Raw genomic sequence first — 22,087 nt, forward strand, 5'->3', positions numbered from 1 at the left:
TTTAATGCTTTTTTTTATTTCCACAGAAGTACTTCGAATCCTGCTGTCTCAAAAATAGGAAAGTGGCTAATAGAAAGAGTAAGAATTAGAAAAACATACTTGAATCGGTGTGAAGTGAACCATGTTGTAACCGGAATTTTTTGTGACCAACAATTTACTTTCCCAAGTTGAAAAAGGTCCAAGACATTTTGCCAATACTGTTTGGCACTGAATACAATCAAGAGGAAGTTCTTCACCGTTTTCACCTATTTTTAATTCAGGATCCACTAAAAGGTATCCAGAGGCAATGGCTTTCGCACCAATTTCCGTTCTGCAAAATAGATAATCAGAGAAATTGTTACAAGAACAGGGGTGGTCATTTTTATTTAAAAAAATTCGGGTCATTTCCCGGGTTTTTCTCGGTTCGCAAACATTATTCACGGTCAATGAAATTAAAAAATCATTTTAATCATTTTGATTTTTTAATCATCACCCGTGTGTCCGGTCGAAAAAATCGATTTTTTTTCTTGTTTAAATTTATTCCTGCACATGTGTAGAATATGCTGGTGAAGTGATATTCCAATATTCGATGTCATTGGAAAGTTACAGTTGTGAGAACGAATAGGTTTACTTCATTGTTTAAAGCGCTCTTGAACTTTCAAACGCGTTTTTATCCAAACCACGTTTTTCGAATTGGCCGGCATGATATCTCAACAACGGTTTGACCGATTGCTTTGAAATTTGTAAAGTAAATTCACCACATGTGTACGCATCGTCTGAACTAGGATAATTCAAAAATTCCAAAGCGTTTTTTTTTTTGGATAAGGAAATAATCGAAAAAAATCATGAAATTTGAAAAAAAAAGTTCAAAACCGTGTCAATTATTCAATTTTCAATATTTTTAAAATATCCTAGTTCAGGCGATGGTCACAGCTTCACAGATTCAAATGCCGTTTGGTTTTTTGATTTCAAATAAGCCGTTCGTCCGGAATCATGCCGGCCATGGAAACACTTTTTTTTTTGACGTGTGTGTCTTCGGAGTGGCGCCATACGCATTATAATAAAGATTTTGGGTTCAAACTTGCACAATTTACTTTTCAAATGTGAATAAATATATAGTGAAAAGCTCAAAGTTGTATCTTGTTATCGTTCGTCAAAAAAAAATCCCCAAAAAAGGTAAAAAAAAAACGGGCAGTTAAGGCATTTTAAGCTAGAAACATTAAAAATTGAATTTTTACACTTTTTTATAAACTGAAGACTTCTTAAATTAGAAGCTAAATGATGTTGACTTTAAATATTTTAAAAATTCTTCGAAAGCCTCAAAATTTGAATTCAAAATATTAAAAAATCGACTTGTTTTACATTTTTTCAAATTTCAAAATATGTCTAAATTTTTTTAGAGTTTCTAAACTTTGTTTGTAAATGATTAGAATTTCCCCAACATTTTGTAAAAAAATCACGCAAAATTAAAAAAAAAATCCTTAAAATCTTCCAAATTAATTTTTGACAATTTTGGAAATCTTTTTTCAATTTTCAAAGGAATCTTGAGATAGTTGAGATATTTGCAGAGAATGTTTTACCGGAAAAATGAGGCATCATTTATTAAAATGCAATCATTTTTCAGAAATTGGTGAGAAACGACGATTAGAACAAAATAAATTTCAAAAAAATGGTTAAAATTAATGTTTTTTCATGAATATAAACATTTTTCATTCAAAGATATGTTTTCTTTTTAAAATGACATCAGTATAAAATTTTGATTCTTAAAATCATAGGAAAACTATTTTTTTTTATTCAGATACTTGACTTTTGGCACGACAAAGCCACCCTAAGAGAATATTTTTTATTCATTTGCAGCCTTTCGCAATTCTTAAGCTTCTAAATTTTTTTCCAAAATTTGAAAAAATCTATATTTTGTTTCAAATTAGGCTGTGGGCTGTTAGCACCGACATTTTTGTTCGTATAGCAGGATTTTGTCGGTATACGTAGACACTTTGTTTAAATTATTTCAAACAATTTCAAATTTTTTATTAATTTGGAATCTTTTCGAAATTTCTAAATATCTCTTCAACGTATTCGATTTTTTCCTTTAATATTTAAGTTAAATATTTATTTATACATTAAAATTCAGAAATTGTACTTAATAATTAAAACTCTTTAAATAGAACAATTAAAATTGTGACGTTTAAAGTTTTTTTTCAGTTTTGAATATTTGATTTATAATTACTGATTTTAAATGAACAGTCAAATTATTTGGAAAATTAATCAATAATTCTTTTTCTTAATTGACAAATTCCAAATTTTTGATTGGAACAGTGTTTGAAATTTAATAAAAGCCTTTAATTACGAATGTGTTATTTTGAATTTTTTTGAAATTAAAATAGTTTATAAAGTCTCAATCGGTTGTTTACATGTGGAAAATCTTACATTTTGAATTGATTCCGAATCGTCTTGCACAATAAATTATACACTTCTTAAACCTCAAAGTTTAAAACAGCAGTTTAATTATAATTTGGTTTCTTGACTAACAAATTTTTTAAATTCAAAATTCAATTATTTAATTGAACTTTCATCTGTTTGGTTTATTAAAATATCTCTTTCTGTAGAAATTTCATCTTTTTTGTTTTGTTTTTGAAAATGCAACTGTCTGGTTAACAATTGATCTTTTCTTATTAAAAATGAACCTTTCTGTTGAAAATTCACATTTTCGGGTTGCAAATTAAACTCTTTTGTAAAAAATCGTACTTTCGTCTCGAGAATTAGACAATTTGGTAGAAAATTTAACTATTTGGTTGAAAAATGATGTTTTTTTTTTTTAAATTCGTGTTTGTTGATTAAATCCAACTGATTTTTTTATTTTTTATCAAAATATGTTTTACTGAAATATCAACTATTCCATTTTTCGTTTAAAATTAAACTCCTTAGTTGAAAGTTGAACTTTTCTTTCAAAAGATCTTTTTGTTTGTTAAAGATTTATAATTTTAGTTGAAACTTTTTTTTGTATTTAAATATTATTATTTTTTATCTGAAAATTTAACTATTTTTTTATAAATTCAATTGAACGGTTGTGAAATAACTTTTTTGTTGAAAAATCATTTATCGAGTTGAAAGTTCAACGGTTTAATAGACAAATCGCCTTTTTTCGTTCAGAATTCATCTTTTTTGTTTACATTTACTTGGTTAAAAATTGTATTAATTTAATTAAAAGTTATTTTTTTGGCTGAAAATTCATGTATTTGGTTGAAAATTGAAGTTTTTTTTAAAGAAAATTCCTTATTTTTATTGAAAAATGATTTCACTTAATAAAAATTATACATCATTTTTTGGTTCAAAATTTATCTTTTTTATTTTAGGATTCGAATATTTTGTTGAGAATTCGTATTTTTTAGTTTTATTCAACTATTTTTTACTTAAAATTAAAATCATCTGAGATTTAAATATCAATTATTATATTATTCGTTGAAAATTGGTATTCCAAATTGAAAATGCTACTGTTTTGTTAAGAATTCGAATCTTGGGCTTAACAATGTAACGACTTGCTAGTTGAAAGTTGAAATACTTTGTTAAAAACTAATGTTTACGGTTGAAGATTCATCATTTTGGTTCAAAATTCATCTCTCCGTTTAAAAATTTTACTATGTTTTTTGAAAATTTTCCTATTTTTTGTTTTAAAATTTGTGATTTTAACTGAAAATGTAACTATTCCATTTTTTGTGTGGAAAATTGATCTTTTTATTAGAAAATTCAACTATTTGGTTGAGGAATCACTTATTTTATCGGAAATTCGTGTTTTCAGTAGGAAATTAATCCTCTTGGTTTAAAATTTAACTATTTGGTAGAAAATATATGTAATTTGTTAAAAATTAGTATAATTTGACAAAAAATTAATTTTTTTTTGTGAAACATGTAACTGTAGGATTAAAAATTAATATGTTTTAGTTGAGAATTAAAGTATTTTATTGAAAATTTGTCTTTTTTTGGTTGTAGTATTTACCTGTTTTTTTTGTATTTCAAATTAACATCTTTTTTTGTTTGAATATCAACTATTACATTTTTTGGTGAAAATTCAACATTTTTTGTAGAAAATTCGTCTGTTTGGCAATTCAACAATTTGGTAAAAAATGTATCTGTTTTGTGGAAAATTTATGTAATTTGTTGAGAATTCATTTTTTTTAGTTAAAAATTTAACTATCTGGTTGCAAATTCAGCTGTTTTAATAAAAGCATTTTTTTTGCTTGAAAATTGATCATGCCCAACGACAATTTGGGCATTTGGACAATTTAAAAATTATTTTCAAAAATTTTTTTAAAATCCAAGAATTAGGTAGAATTAAGTAAAAATAGAAAAATTTAAGTGAATTAAAAAAATGTAAGATAAAATTTAACCAAAAAGTGACTAATAACTACAAAACAATTCAAACGAATTGGAAACATTTTTATAAATATAAAAATCCATTTATTTGAGTAAAATTGGAGTGAATTTAGAGGAATTAAAGGGAAACGAGAAGAATTCGATGAAATTCATAAAAAATCAAACTGTATTTAAAAAACAGTTAAGTGAATTCAAAACAATCCGAAAACGTGAAAAAAATCATTGAATTGAGCCAGTTTTTATTAAGATTATGAGAATTAAAAAGAATTTAAAAGAATTTGATGAAATGCCTCAGAATTTAAGGTGAGTTTTAAAGACTTCAATATGAATTGCAAAAAATATTTTAAAATCTCTTCCTGGAAAACGTATTAGGATATTTAGATTGCTTTTGATATCCATTAAAATAATTAAAATCCGCGGAAATCTTATGAAGCCCCTTGGAATATTTTTAAATATCTTACCAACTTTTAGGTCTTGTAAAATAGTTCCATATCTTCCGAAATTCTAAGAAATTCTGTATTGTTTTTTGTTTTATTTGTTATTAAATTGTTTAATTCTCTTGCAAATGTCTTTTGATTTTTTTAATATCCTAAAATATTTTAAATTCTTTGAAATCCCTTCAAATTGTAAAATAAATTAGAAATGTTTAAGAATCTTTTTAAATTTCCTAAAATATTTCGAATCCTCAATTAATATGTTAAGAAATTTCTGCAAACTTGTTAAAAGTCTTAAAAATGCCTGGAAACCTTCTAAAATATCCTAAAATATTTTAAAGTCTTTTAAATCCTTTCAAACTTTTGAAATATATTAGAAATTTCTGGGAATCTTTTAAAATTTCCTAAAATATTTCGAATTCTTAATTAATATCTTACGAAATTTTTTTGAAACTTTTTAAAGATCTTGAAAATGCCTGGGAATCTTCTAAAATATTTTAAATTCTTTGAAATCCCATCAAATTTTAAAATAAGTTAGAAATGTCTAAGAATCTTTTTAAATTTCCTAAAATATTTCGAATCCTCAATTAATATGTTAAAAAATTTCTGCAAACTTGATAAAAGTCTTAAAAATGCCTGGGAACCTTCTAAAATATCCTAAAATATTTTAAACTCTTTTAAATCCTTTCAAACTTTTGAAATAAATTAGAAATTTTTGGGAATCTTCTCAAATTTCCTAAAATATTTCGAATTCTTAATTAATATCTTACGAAATTTTTTTTAAACTTTTTAAAGATCTTGAAATGCCTGGGAATCTTCTAAAATATTTTAAAGTCTTTTAAATCCTTTCATACTTTTGAAATAAAGTAGAAATTTCTGGGAATCTTTTAAAATTTCCTAAAAAATTTCGAATTCTTAATTATGATCTTATGAAATTGTTTTGAAACTTTTTGAAGTTCTTAAAAATGTCTGGGAATCTTCTAAAATATCCTAAAATATTTCACATCCTTTGAAATACCATTAAATTACTGAAATCAGCAAAAAAATTTCTTTGTAATCTTTTAAAATAGCCAAAATATTTCGAATCCTTTAAAATCTTTTGAAATCCCTTGACATTTTTTAAAGCTCTTGAAAATGCCAAGAAAAAATGCCTTAAAATATTTCAAATCCTTTGATCAATTTATGAATTAAATTTAAAAATTCAATTAAATTAAGTACAATTGAGTGAATTTAGAATTCAAGTGAATTACAAAAAATTAAACGAATTTAAAAGAATTCAGCATCCATTCATAAGAAATCAGGGTGAATTGCAAAACATAATTTCAAATCTCCTCAGAATTTTGTAAAATCTCCTAAAATATTTCAAATTCTTTGAAGTCCTTCAAAATTCCTCACTTATGGTGAATAAATTCTTTGAAATCCACCAAAATATTACAAAATGCCGAGAAATTCTATGATAGTATTTTCCGAAATCCTGGAAAATGTATTAAAATACATTGAGTGCTTTAAAATTTCCTAAAATAATGGAAATCCTCGAAAATCTTATAAAATTCCTTCTAAAAGAAAATTCTTGATACTAAAATACTTCAAACGCTTTGAAATTCTTTCGAACTAATGTAATTAATATTTCCTTGGTAATATTTAAAATTCCTTAAAATGCTTTAAAATAAAAGCCCTTAAAATGCTTTAGAAGTTTTAAACATACCCTAAAATCTTAAAAATAACGTCAAATTATTAAGATCTATAAAAAATTTCTCGGTACATTTGAAAAAGTGATTGTTTAACGGTCTCTTAAAGGAATTCTTACAGAAATTTTCTAACTTTTGCAATTTTTGTTAAAAATCCCTGGTTTTTGCTATTTTTTCAGAATACCTGATTCTTTGAAACTTTGATCTTATTCTAATTTTTTTTTTAAAGTTCCATTATGAGTTGCAAATAGGATACGATTAGGATCAAATCTTGAAAATAGGGTACTTTAGGGACCGGTCTGTGAGGCATAAATTTAATTTTGGTTATTGGTACCTACTTTGCATCTGAGGCATAAAAGTGAAAAGATCCAGCAGAAGTTACTCGTAAAATCGCAGTTTCCTCGACCCATTTTAACTGATAATAAGTGTGTCTCTCAAATTGTTTATCATTCGTTGGAGGATGATTGACGAATATATCGATATTTTTTCCGAGCAACGAGGGTCCTAGTCTGAATTGAACTTGATATCCTGAAATTGAAAATTTCGTTAAATATAAAAATAAAAAATAAATCCGAAGAAATTTCAATTTTTATTTTTGGAATTTCTTAACTAACCTTTTTGAAGTCTGTACAAAATCCCATCTTGGTGTTCTCCTTTGTTCAGAGTCAGAACTCTTATTTGCTCCCCAGTTTGGATATGAGTAGAATCCTTCCTTGCCATATTGTTTTTCTCGGCCTAAAATTTAATTTATAAAATGAAAAAAGTTCGTTCATAAAAATAAAATTGGGTTTTTTGTGTAGAGTAAGATTAAATATCGAGAATTTCCAGGAAGAGATAAAAAAATTTCCTGACTTTCTAGCACAATTTTAATTATTCTTTCCCGGTGAAACTAAATTCCGAACAAAGATAGGAATTGCCTATTAGTCTCGAATTCAATTCTTCCTCAAAACTGGGTGGTCAATTGAAAATTACAATTTTCGCGGGGGACTTTTAAGCGTTTATAAAAATAATAATCCAATACTAATTGTTTGATGGTATAAATGTTTAAAATAATTAAACATTTTACAACTGAAAAGTACAATATATAATGCAAATTACTGTAAAAAAGATTTCACAGCCCAGAATGCTCTCAAAAAATGAAAAAAGGGAAAATGGGATGATTTTTGAAGTAAATAGGGGAATTGTAGGGAAATAAATTCTTTCAAATAACTTTAATGAGATGAATTCTGAACAAAAAATATTTTATTAGACTTTTCAATTAAAAAAAAACTTTCAACTACAAACGATGAATTTTCATCCAGAAAGATTACTTTTCTACAGCAAAAAAAAAGGATTTTCAATCCTAAAAGTCGGATTTTTTATCCAAAAAGACGACCGTTCAACAAAATAGTCGAATTTTTTTTTAATAGTGAAAATTTCCACCAATATATAAAATTTTTTAACAAAATAGATGTATTTCGAAAAAAATAGTAGAAAATTTTACTGATCCAAAATCTAAAAAATAGATTTTATATTTTTGATAAAAAAAATCGAAATGACCGGAAGTGGGTATATTTTATATTTTGATGACAAGACATATAACACGTGAGCTTATGGCACTCCCCAAATTCAAATCATTTTTTCGCAAAAAGCTGTTTTTCACTTTATTAGCAAAAAGTTTGAAATGTTTGTAAATTATCATTATATTATTCCAATTATTAGTAATTAATTATATAAATTTAGGTTACCGATGTAATTACGATTTTAAATATTTTAAAAGGACGTTTTTGATCTCAAATATCAAAGGAATTTTAATACTTGAATGACACATCAACACAAACTTTAAATTCTTAAATATATAGTATAAAACAAACATTCATTTTTAAATAAAACTTTAAATTTAAAATCGCAAATATAAAATGATCTTCGAAATATTAACGGAGACGATCGGTAATATTCAGCACAATTTTAAACAAATTTTTTTCGAAGAGTGAAAATATATGAATTGCGAAAGTAAAAAAGATCTGAAAATTTTCCTGGTTTTCAAAAAAATGTCCGGATTTTTCGCAGTGCTTAAGATTCACGGCTAATTGTTGTTTTCCGGGTGGCCACCCTGCAATATGAAAAAGTTTAATATTTATAATTAATTAAATTGTTTCAATATTTTCGGCGTACAATGGGCCCTCGTCAGTGAATTTTATTAAATCTCTGAAAATTACAAAAATGTAATTCTTTAGTCAATATTGCAGTTGAAAAATTATATAAAGTTCTTTCATTTTAAATTTAAATTTAAGTAAAGAATTTAAAAATTGTTAGAAAACAATGTCGTTACAGAACTCTTTCGAAATATTTTTTAGAGACGTATATTTTATGAAAAAAAACATTTAAATAACCTTTTTGTATGAAAAAATACCCTTAACCGAATTTTTGGTATGAAAAAATATTTTAAATCATTTTTATTTTATTTTTTGATTTTAAAAAACATCTGAGAAAGTAAAATTCCTTTTTCTCCATATCACACTGTGGTAAAATAACGAAATTATCAAAAACATTGTAGCTAAAAAATTATTCGAAAATATTCATCAAAAAATATTATCGACAAATATTTAATTAAATCATTTACATTGTAATAAGAATACAAATTGTAAAAAAAATTACAGTTAACAAAAATTGTCTTAAAAGTTTTATATAGCGATGTAACTTTGAAAAAAAACCTTTCTCGCTCAGCTTTTTCATGATTAAAAATAATTACGAAGAAGGTAACATCCAAAGTGTCCATGTGACGTTAAAGGGTTAATTCCTTGTATGCAAATTTCATTTAAAATATTTTTTATTAAAAAATGTTTTATTTTCAATTTGAAATTTTCTGAGTTCTCTGTCATTATGAGAAAACATCTATGTGAAAAATTTATTGAAGTACTTAATGAGTTTTCTATTATCATTAAAAATTATTTCTGTGAAAGCAAACAAAATGTTTTCTTCAAAATCACACTGTATTAAATACATGAAAATTATTAAACACATTATAGTTAAATAATTATTGAAATTTTCTATAAAAAAATGTTTGCAGCGAAGAGAATTTAGTGAAAACATTTACATTGTATGTAGTAGGAATACAGATTGGCAAAAAACATTATATAAATTGATGTTAGGGTTTTGTCCAGATGAAATAATAATTAAAGTTGGATTTTGTGATTTTTGTCTACGGCTAGTAGACAAAAACCGCAAGATCCAACTTTAAAAAACATTATAATTGAAAAAATTCTTTAACAAACCTTTTTCTTCGTAAATTTTTATTATTTAGTTTTTATTTTAAGCAATTTTAATTTAGGAACATTAAAATTTAAATGATAAAAAATTTAATTAACAAAATACTTCTAGAATTATCAAATAAATTATTTTAATGGTTAATCTTTTAAAAATCCGTAAGAAACTTCAACAATTTAAAAAATCTTCATATTGTTTTAAATGTTTTGAAATTTTTCAGATCTTCGAATTATCTTTTAAAACGATTCAAATTTTTCTTTCAGTTTTGAAAAAATCCTGCAACATTTTTTTTGACAATTTTGGAAATCTTTTTAAATATTCTCTTAAAATATTTTTTCTAACTAAAAAACCATTTTCAATTTTCCTAGTAATATCTAAAGATGGATTTTACGTTTATACATTCTTTTAAATTAAATAAATGCAGATAACACATTGAAGTCAATACGAAACACTTTAAATTCCTAACATTTCAAGCCGAAATGTATTTCTTTTTCAAGAAAATGGTTGAATTTTCAACAGAAAAAGACGAATTAACTACAAATTAACATTCCAATAGAGCCAAATTTTCAACAACAACAAAATAGTTAAAGTTTTAACCAAGTAGTACAATTTTCAAGTCAAAAAGTTGAATTTTCAACAAAAAATTACGATTTTAACAAAATAGAGAAATTTTCCAAAAATAATATGGATTTTCAACAAAATAGTTGGATTTCTAACCAAAATATTAGAGCGGAAAAGATGAATTTTTAATGAAAAAAATGCTTTTCAACACAAAAAGATGACTTTTAAATCAAATGTATAAATTTTCTACCAAACAGTTAAATTTTCAACCAAAAAGTTGAATTTCCAACGAAGAAGATTAATTTTATACCTGAAAAGATGACTTTTCAAACAAATAAATACATGAGATTTCTATTAAATAGTTTAATTTTTAACTTATCAATATACAGGATAAAGTTGCAACTAAAAATGGAATAATTAAATTTTCAGACAAAAACTGTGATAACAAAAATAACTTTGAACGAAAAAGCTGAATTTTCAGTCAAAAAAAAAAAAGAATTGTGAACAATATACAGAATTTTTAAACAAAATTATCTAATTTTAAAGCAAAAAGACGAATTATTTACAAAAATGGTGAATTTTTAACCCAAAAATATGCTTTTTCAACCAAAAAGTTTAATTTTAAACAAGATCGGTTAATTTTCTGCCAAAATCTTGAATTTCACTGCAAAAATGGTGATTTTCTACAAAAATGTAGAATTTTCAACTGAAAAAGATGAATTCTCAACAAAGAATGTATTAGTTGATATTGCAACCAAACAATTGTATTTTCCACAAAAAAAGATAAATTTTCAACCTAAAAGTTGAACTTTCAAATAAAAAAGATATATTTTTAATTGTCAGTTAAAAAAATTCTGCAGCTAAAATTTTTTTCATTTGAAGTAATAAAAACTGAGCTGCAAATTATTATAAGCAATTTTAAAATAAAAATATTAAAAATTGAACGATTACATTTTTGTTATAATATGAACACTTTTTAAATTAAAAGTTAAATTATTTTCAATTTAAATATTTAAAAAATCCGTAAAAAGCTTCAAAATTTTAGTTCAAACACCTTGAAACATCCACATGTTTTTTTACATTTATTCAAATTTTTTTATTATTTTTGAAATTTTTTCAGAACTTCCAAACATCTTTAAAATGATTCGAAGTACTCCTAATTTTTTTTCATATATTTCCCTAAAATCTTCCAGATTCATTTTTGACAGTTTTGCAAATTTTTGTAAATATTCTCTTCAAATTAATTTTTCAAAATAACGTTATTTTTAATTATCCTATGAATGTTAAGAAATTTAAAAAAAAATTCCTTTTGAAGCATTTCATAATTCATAAGATCATTTCCAATTTAAAAAATTTTTCAGACCTTATAAATATCTCTTCAATTTACTCGTTCAACAAGTTATTTATAATAACTGATTTTACAGAAACAATCAAATATTTATAAATATTAGACCATTGCTTTTTTTCTTAATTACAAAATTACAAATTTTAGACTAAAACTATATTTTCAATGTAATAAAAGCCTTTAATCATGAATATTTATTATAAAATTATTTAAAAATTGAAAATAATTTATAAAGTTTCAATCGGGCGTTTTTATTAATTTACTTAAACTCTCCAATAAAACAGTTAAATTTTTACCGTTAAACTGATACCGAATCGTATTGTAAAATCAATTTATCTTTCCCTTATTAATCCTTAATAAATAGTTTAAATTTGACAATTTTTATAATTTATATTAACATTTTATCAAATAACCATGTTTTTCATTCAAAATCGTTGATTTCAAACGCTACCATTTTTAAGACTTTAAAACTGCACTTTGAAATTCTTTAATTGCAAATATACACTTGAAAATAAAAATTCAAACTGGAAAAATTGTAAGTCAAAATATAAATTCTTGGCTTACCAGTCCAGCGGCCACCCTTCAAAAGACCTAAGTTCGTAAAGTTATTTCCACTTATACCCCCCTTCCCCACACGTTTTCTTTTATAACTTGTACTACTGCTACCTACAAGAAATTATGTAATTTTCACGGATTTAATCGAATTTTCTGACGAGGGTTATCATTGTGTGCCAAAATATTTGAAGTAAATTTTGTTGTTTTAAATTCACCTGAAGGTCAACCATGAACATTGATAATTAATTTAATAATTGGTGTTATTTTGTCGACTAGGGTAATTAATTAATTTTTAATTTTAGATATTGTTCATTACTGGTAAAATAATTTTCTGGGGAAACGAAAAATATCTGCCTCGGCCCGAATTTTAACCGGGAAACGCCACTATTCACGAAACGAGCGTTAACCAATTGCGCCACCGCACCAAGGCGTGAAAAGTTTCACTCGTAAATAGTGGCGTTCCCGGTTAAAATCCGGGCCGAGGCAGATTTTTTCTCGTTCCTCCAGAAAACTATTTGACCAGTAATCGGCAATATCTAACATCAGAAATAAATTAATTGATAATTAATATCTGTGTTTGAATGAGAGGCGAAGTACTTACACGTGAAATGTGCTTGACAAATAAGCGTTTAGCTGGCACTTGCCTTAATATATAAGTTATTGACACAAAGCATTTACCCAGCGTGCAAGAATAAAATATTACGTTACTGGGTTCTGCTGGATGAGCATGCATAAAGCGGCCTTCTTGCCCTTATTCTACTTCCTAGAGTTACAGCTTCATATTGAAGCGTCTAGGAATACAGAAACATTTCCTGTTCCAGCTTCCATTTATTCCTGCAGTCGATTCCTTTGAAATTAATCCATCAAGGGACAGTAATTTATCGTCAAGTGAAATTCAACACTTCTTGATCTTCACCTAAATCCTCTTTGCTACCAAGGTCTCCAGAGTGGCCCAAAAACTACTTTTTCAACATTCTCTGACTATTCTCTGACTAATTGTTCATTTTATCTTACCATTAATTTGTAAAGAACAAAATTCTATTCTTCTATTATTTTTAAGATAATAATCAACTTGCAAGCATCAATAATCAAAAATAAATATTTCGATTCACTATTTATTTTTGAATTTGAACTTTTTAATTTTAAAGGTTTTACAATTATCATATCTTTATGATTCCAAAGAAAATCTAAAAAGATTTTTGAAAATTTCAGATACGTCCTATCAAACAAAAAAGTTAATCTTCAAACAAATGGTTGGATTTTCAAATAAAAATAATAATTCTCAATAAAAAATGTTATAGTTTAAATTTAAATCAAAAAAGGTGTTTTTATTTTATATAAAAAATGAGTCGAAATCATTAAAAAAAAAGACCAATTCTTAACCAGTTGTATTTAAAAAGAAGATCACATATTTTCCAAAAAGACGAATTTTTAACTGAAAATGTTCAAAATTAACCCTAAAAAAAATACTTTAAAAAAAAGTACTATAAGATAGGTGATGTCTTGACCATAAAGATGAAGTTTTACACAAGAAAATTAATTTTCCATACAAAAATTGACATTATAAATCTTCAATTGGAATAATTTAACTTGCCATAAAAAAGTAATTAAAACAAATTTAAATTCAAAACAAAAAATAAACTCTCAGCGAAAAATGTAATGGTTGACATTTCAATCCAAAAATATTTGTATTTTCAATAAAAAAACAATCGATATCATAATTAAAAGACAAGTTTTCCAACCGGTTGTATTTTTTTACCAAAAAAGATTTAATATTTTCAAAGGAGATAAATTTTCTATACAAATCATTTTATTTTTAATCCGAAAATATGAATTTTTTCTACCAATAAAATCAACTTTCTAACAAAAAACACGAATTTTCAACTGAAATGATGAATTTTCAACCAAAAAATAATTTGAAACAAATTTGTACATATCAATTTTAACGAATTAACTAAATTCAACCAAAAAAATTGAATTTTGAAAGAAAAAATATGGTAGTTGATATTTCAAACTAAAAAGATTTTTATTTTTAAATAAAAAAACAGTTTAAATCATTCAAAAAGGACAAATGTTTAACCAGTTAAATCTTTAAGTCAAGAAGATTAAGTATTTTTCAAAAGAGACGAATTTTCTAAAAATAAATTGAATTTTTCAACCCAATAATATAATTATAAAGAGATTAATTCTCTACCAAAAAAGACAAAGTGTGAACGAAAACGATGATTATACAGCAAAAAAATAACTATCTTTACAAAATAGAACAACCTTTAACCAATTAGTTGAATTTAATTTAAAAAGCTGAATTTCAAACAAAACATGTCATAGTTGATATTTTAATCCAAAAAGATTTAATTAAAAATAAAAAATAGTTGAGTTCATAAAAAAAATAGTTTTTAAAAAAATAGTTGATTTCTCGACCAAAAATCTAATAGTTGTTATTTCAATCCAAAAGAATTTTAATATTAAATCAAAAAAGGTAAACTTATTAAAAAAAAAGAAAAACGAATTATCAATATAATAGTTAATTGAATCCTAAGCCAAAACATTGACTCTTCAAAGCAAACAATTTAATTTTTAACAAAGTAGTTTAAATTTGAGCCAATTAATTGAATTTTTAACGAAAAAAGATGAATTCTCAACAATTGGTATTTAAACTACAAAAATGTTTTAATTTTAAATCCAGAAGAGTTTTATTTATCCAAACAGAAGAATTTTGAACAAAATAATTGAATCCTCGGCCAAAAAAGATTTTAGTTTTAAACTAAAAGTTCCAATTTTAATAAAAAAGATAAAATTTCTACCAAAGGAGAGGAATTTTCAAAACAAAAAGATCAAATAAAAAAAAGTGGTTAAACTTTCAACCAGATCTGTATTTTTAGACAGGAAACAAAACAAATGTTAAGCAAATTATATTTTGCAGCAGAAAATACTTTTTAATACAAAATAAAATTTTCGAGTAATTGTTTATTTGGTAATTAATTTCTGATATAATGAAAAAGTGTCTGGAAATCCTCAAAGAAGTTTTCTTTATTTTACAGGATTTAACCAAATTATAAAAAAAAATTAGGTCAGTTTAAAGTATATTTATAGGACTTTTCAACCTTTCAATAAATTTAAAAATATTTTATAAACTTTCGGAAATCTGAAATTTAATCCCTAAATATCTCTTAAACGGACTCAAATCATTCATAAAATCGTCTTCAAATCTTGGGGAGTCATTTTTAACCATAATAGAGATCTTTTGAAATGTTTTAATTGCTCTTAAGGTAATATAAGGTTATAAATATAATTTTCCAAACGCTCCTGAAGAGAATTCAAAAGGATTTTTGAAAAATTAAGATTCGTCAAATCGAAATTTCTACAAAAAAGTTCAACTTTGACCAAACTATCTAATACAATGATAAATCGGCAACCAGAAAAAAGAATTCTGAACTAAAAATATAATAGATGATGTTGAAACTAAAAAATATTTTAATTTTAAATAAACAAGGGTTGGATTCATTTAAAGAGATCCTTTGCGATCACTTTAAGTTATATTAATCTGTTTAAAGTCCCGTATGATTTTTAAAAACTGTTGAAAATTCCTTGAAATCTTTTAAAGTACCCTAGAATATTTAAAAGCCATTGAAATCCCTTAAAATGATTAAGATCAATGCCAAATTTCCCAAAACTGTGCAAATACTTTGAAATATTATAATAACCCTTGGAATCTTTCAAAATACCCTAAAATATTTTAAACCCTTTGAAATCTCTTCAAATTATTGGAATCAATTAAAATTTCTTTGAATACTTTGAAATATACTAAAATCTTAAATTCTTAAAAATCTTTTGAAATACTTTGTAATCTGCGAAAGCTCTTGAAAATGCCTTGGAATTAAAAAAAGACTTAAAATATTTTAAATCTTGAAACTTCTGAAAACTTTGAAAACTCTTGAAAATCTCTTGGGATTATTAAAAATACTCTTAGATATTCCAAGTTCTGTAAAAATCTAAAGAAGTCCCTTGACATTTCTTGAAACTCATGCAAATTCCTTGTAATTAAAAAAAATGTCCTAAATATTGTAAAACCTTTGAAATTCCTTCAAATTATTGACATCAAATAAAAATTCCTTCCAATATTTTTAAATTCCCTACAATGGTTTAAATCCTTTGAAATCTTAAGAAAAAAAAAATACTTACGATTGTTAAAATTACCCGAAAATCTTAAAGAAGCTTTTTCAATCACTTTTAATTATTAAAATGTATTTAAAATACTCCCGGCTATTTCAAATCCATTAAAAACTATTAAACCATTGCAATTTTTTAAAACTCTTGAGAATCCCAAGGAATTTTTAAAATTATTTTAAAATCTGTAAAATTTTTTGAACTCCTTTAAAACCATTTAAATCAATTGAAAATTCCTTGGAATTTTTAAAAATATTTTAAAATTCTTACAAAATTTTGAAAATACTTTAAATTATTTCTAAATCATTGAAATCCTACGAAATCCCTTAACTCTTGCGAATAAATTCTTCGGCATCCTACAAAATATTATAAAATACTGTGAAATCATGAAATTTAACAACATTTCCTAAAATATTGCATAATTTATTATAATACCTTAAGAGCTTTTATTTTATATTATTTTATTTCATTTTTTAAAATGCTTTAAAAAGGTTTAAATCCATAGACATTTTTTTTAGTCTCTTGAAAATGTCTTCGAATCTGTTAAAATAACCTGAAATATTTCAAATCTTTTTAAATCGTTGGAAACTCCTTTAATCTTTTTAAAACGTTTGAAAATTCCTTGGAATTTTAAAAAATACCCTAAAATCTGCAAAATTATTTCATTAATTTAATGAAAGCAAAGTGACTAACGTGATCTTTTCATTTTAAAAAGTGACTTCAGGGGGGGCTTTATCTTTAAAAAGTGACTAAAAAGTGATTCCCAGGCTTTCCCTGACCTGCGGCCACCCTGGTCCCAAATAATTCTAAAGCATTGATTTTAGTTTCAAGTTTTTATTAAATTATCCAATTTTTTAATCTCATTTCACTTGACGATTAAAGATAATACAAAAGTAATTAGTCACTGTTACTGGGACTTACATTAGACCAGAGAAAACTGAGGATCTGGCAAGTGAACACATGATGAAATAAATTGTGAAATTTCTTGACAAATTGCTGCGTCAAGTCGCAAATAAATTTCTTTACTGCGACCATTGAATCCATGAATAAAGCAGTATAAAAGAGCAAAGCAACCGGCGTATACAGTTCTTCGATTTACTTTAAACTTTGCACCGGTGTCTTTATCATTTTTTGAACAAAATAATATTGATATCCTTGTACACTGCCTATAATAAAAGATAGATAAATGTCTGGTCAGATAATGGCAATTTTAATTCACATGTCACAAACACGTAAGACGAGGGACGAAGACATCACGTATATCGCAAATAGCATGAGTTTCACGCATGCAAATTCTATTTTTAATTCGGAAAACAAATAATACGATTTCGGAAATATGATTATAAATTTCAAGGTCAAAACAAGATTATCTCTTCTGATTTAGAATTAATTGTTCCGTTATTTACTATCAATTTACTCATTGAACTTTACCTCATGTAGAAGGTGCTGTTTAACAAAAAAACTGTTATCATCTATGTTAGTACACATTCACAGATTTTCATTTTAGAATATAAACTAATATTTGCTTCAAAGAAGGAAAAAAAATTTCCTAAAAATTGCAATGGATTTCCTTGGACCAAAGTTTCAGAAACGTTCGAAAGTTTCAAAATATATGAATTTCAATATGAAATGCTTTAAATTCCTAACATTTCAGATGAAAAATATTCCATCTTAACGAAGTAGATGAATTTTTAACCGAATAGTTGAGTTTTTAACTTGAAAGATCTATTTTCAAGCAAGAATATTCATTTTCTACCAAATAAGATGAATTTTTAACTAAAACGATTAATAATCAACCAAAAAATTAATTTTTAACAAAGTAATTAATCTTTTAGGTACAGTACACGCCAAAAATTTGAATACAAATCTTTTTTGATGATTGATTATGTTCTCTTAATTTTGAATATGTTTAAGCTAACATTTTTTCTCTTTAAAGGATTAAATTCTCTCAAAATTCGGTAGAAAATGAGCCCATAATGAAGCATATTTGTCTATTTTTTAAGTAGATATTGCAATAATAGTGCATATTTCAATGTTTTCTTAATTATTCAATAACTTCCTTAATAAACATTATTTTTTAATGTTCATGGGCTCATTTTGAAGCTATTTTTCCGCAGTATCATAATAAGTGCTCATAAATATGAGGAAATTTCACAGAAACTTCATGATTATATGTTTCATATAATCTACAAAAATATTTTGGTTATTACAAAGAATATTGCAATTTTTCCAACTTTTTGTTACAAATTTAAGTCCTTAGAAATTGATAAGGAAATTTTCAAGATTTATACTCACAAGCCGGTATGACACTGTGAAAAAACAGATTCAAAATGAGCCTAAGAACATTAAAAAAACATTGAATATAAAGGAAGTTATTGAAAATTTAAGAAAACATTGAAATATACACTATTCTTGCAATGTCTACTTGAAAAATAAACAAATAGATTTCATTATGGGCTCATTTTCTACCGAATTTTAAAAGCATTTAATCCTTTAAAGAGAAAAAACTTTAGTTCTGACATGTTTAAAATTAAGAGAACATAATCAATCATAAAAAAAGAAGTGTCTTCAAACTGTTTGCCCGTACTGAAGTAGTCTAATTATCAACCAGAAACACGAATTCTCACCGAAAAATGTAAGAGTTGATATTTAAACAAAAAAGATTTGTATTTTAGATAAAAAAAGACAAATTCGACTAAAAAATATACATTTTCAAACAAAATAGTGAATCTTCAACCAAAACCGATTCATTTTGAAATTTTCAGATTTGATCATTTAAAATTATTAATAATTTCAATCAGTGACTGGATTTTAGTTATAACGCAATTATTTTCATACTGATAAATAAGTCATTTTTCTGATTTATGATTGAAGAATAGCTGATTTATGACTACAATTCAGTGCCTAATTAATATTAGTAATTTTTTATTTGAATCCAATTTAGAGATAACCAGTTTTTTTTAAAAAGAAGATGAAATTTCTATCAAAAGAAATGGATTTTTAACTCAAAAAGGTGAATATTCAACAAAATGGTTGAATGTGTAACCACAAATCATTTTTAAGTCTAGAAATAAAAAAAATTAGAATCTTCAAGACAAAAAGTCAAATTTTTATAAGAAACGTTAAAATTTTCTACTCCAAAATATTAATTTATAACAAAAATGCTAATTTTCAATCAAATAGATGATTTTTCTACCAAAATTGACAAATCTTCAAGAAACAAGTTAGAAATTATATGATAAATTTTCGACTAAAATAATTCAATTTTCAGTTACGAAAATTAATTTTTAACAACAAAAAAACTAATTTTCATGGAAATAGTTACATTTTTAGCCAAAGAGAAGAACTTTAAACTTACCTGATAAATTTTCGATTAGAATAATTAAATTTTCAATAAAAAATAAATTTTTTAACAAAATTTTTTTTTATAAAATAATTCCATTTTCAACTAAAAAGATGAACTTTAAAATTATACGATTAATCTTCAACTAAAATAGTTAAATTTTCAGACAAGAAAATTAATTTTTAGCGAAAAAACTAATTTCCAAAGAATCAAGTACATTTTTAGCCAAAGAGACGAACTTTCAACTTACATGATGAATCTTCAATTGGACTAATTCAATTTTAAAAAAAGTCATTTTTAACATAAATTTTTTAAAAATGAAATAGTTACATTTTCAGCCAAAGTGATGAATTTTCAACTAAAATGATGAATTCTCTACCAGAAAATGAATTTTTAACAACGAGTTCAAATTTTAACTAAGTAGTGGAATTTTTAAACAAAAAAGATGAATCCACACAAAAAATGTAATAGTTGATATTTCAACCAAAAAATATATTTTTTAGAAAATCAAAAATAGTTGAATTCATATTAAGAAACAAATCTCCAACAGAATTGTAGAATTTTTAATGAAAAAATTACATTTTCAACCGAAGAGGTGAATTTTCAACTAAAATTATGAATCTTCCACAAAAAAAATGAAAATAGTAAACTTCACTGATTTATCATTCAAAAATAGTTGATTTACAGCTAAAATACAGTCACTAATTAGTATTAGTAACTTTTTCATTCATTCCAATTTAGAGACAACTAAATAGTTACATTTTCAACCAAGAAATATGACAATTCTACTAAAAAAGATGAATTATCATTTAAAAAAGACGAATATTTAAAAAAAGTTGAATTTCCAACAAAAAAATATTTTTAGTCTAGAAATAATAAAAGTTTCAAAAAAATTGTTGAACTTTTAAGACTACTAGTCGAATTTTATATAGAACAGTCAAATTTTCTATCAGAGAACATTAATTTATAAAAAAAATTTTAATTTTTAACTAAAAAGATTAATTTTTGTCCAAAATAAACAACTTTTTAAGAACATACATTTTTAAAGTATGTCATTAATTTTCAACAAAAATAGTTAAATTTTCAGTCAAGAAAATTAATTTTCAAACAAAAAAAAAGGAATTTTTAACAAAATAGTTACATTTTTAACCGAAGATTTGAACTTTCTACTTACATGATAAATCTACTGAAATAATTAAATTTTAAGTAAAAAATTGGTTTTAATGAAAACAAAAAATAATTTTAAAGCAAATTAGTTACCTTTTCAATCAAAGAGAGGAATTTTTCACTAAAATGGTAAATCCTCTACAAAAAAATTAATTTTTAACAATTTAGTTCAACTATTAATCATATAGTAGAGTTTTTAAGCAAAAAATATGAATTCTTAAACAAAATGTAATAGCTGATACTTCAAAAACAACAAAAATAGACTTTTTTAAATCACAAGCAGTAAAATTCATTCTAAAAGACCAATTGTAAAAAAATGTCTACCAAGTTGATAAATTTTTAACCAAAAAGTAGAATACTCAACTTAAAATATAATAATAACATTTTTAACGATGGAGAATGAAGTTTTAATGAAAGAGATTTGGTTTCTATTAATTAATACTTATTTTTCTTATTTTGCTCGCAAATCAGGACAGATGAAAAGACACAGAATGATGTAAGATATGATAATAGAGCAAGCATTTTTTTGGTTGAAGATGCATAGTTTTGGTAAAAAATTCAAACTGTTTAATTGAAAATGAACTTTTTTGCAGAAATTTTGACAATTTGGTTGGAAATTCAACTATTTTGACGAACATTCTTTTATTTGTAAAAATTCATATTTTTGTGTTCAAAGTCGACTGTGGTAAAAATTCAATTTTTTCAATTGCAAATTATAGTTTATACATTAATTTTAACTATTCTATTTTTAGTTAAAAAGTAATTTTTTCAAGCTGAAAATTGAACTACTTGTTTGAAAATTCGTCTTTTCGTTATAAAATTAATCTTTTTGGTTAAAAATTAAATTAATTTGGTCAAAATGTATGCATTTTGTTAAAAATTCATCTTTTTTGTAGAAAATAAAATTCCCTAGTTACAACTTAATCTATTTTGGTCGAGGATTAAACTATTTTGTTGAAAATTCGTCTTACTTGGTTAAATTCAATTACGTTTTTGAAATTAAAATCGTTTTTTATTGAAATATCGACTATTATGTACTGCTTGGTTGAAAATAAACTTTTTTTTTTGTAGAAAATTCAACAATTTGGTTGTAATTTCAACTATTTGGTCAAAAATTCAATTTTTGTGTAAAAATTAGTATGTTCGTTTAGAAATTCGACTGTTTTGGAACAAATTCAATTTTATGAATTGCATATTATTGTTTCTAAATGCAAATGTAAATATTCTGTTT

At 24.5% G+C, this 22,087-nt stretch overlaps 1 protein-coding gene across 3 annotated transcripts in view; it reads right to left on the reverse strand.

Moving 5' to 3' along the window:
- Positions 1-22,087, reverse strand: part of LOC117176269 (glycogen debranching enzyme) — a 101,646-nt gene that overhangs the window by 73,244 nt on the left and 6,315 nt on the right. For 2 of the 3 annotated variants that reach the window (XM_033366438.1, XM_033366437.1), the window contains exons 2-4: positions 7,087-7,207; positions 6,811-7,000; positions 100-310 (exon numbers count right to left, since the gene is read on the reverse strand). In XM_033366438.1, the coding sequence (XP_033222329.1) occupies positions 100-310; positions 6,811-7,000; positions 7,087-7,192 (507 nt within the window). In that variant the 5' untranslated portion in view covers positions 7,193-7,207. Of the gene's footprint in view, positions 1-99; positions 311-6,810; positions 7,001-7,086; positions 7,208-17,267; positions 17,513-22,087 lie in introns of all 3 variants that reach the window. The other variant, XM_033366436.1, reaches the window with a different exon arrangement.

Source organism: Belonocnema kinseyi, chromosome 7, assembly GCF_010883055.1.
Source record: "Belonocnema kinseyi isolate 2016_QV_RU_SX_M_011 chromosome 7, B_treatae_v1, whole genome shotgun sequence".
Classification (NCBI taxonomy): Eukaryota; Metazoa; Arthropoda; class Insecta; order Hymenoptera; family Cynipidae; genus Belonocnema; species Belonocnema kinseyi.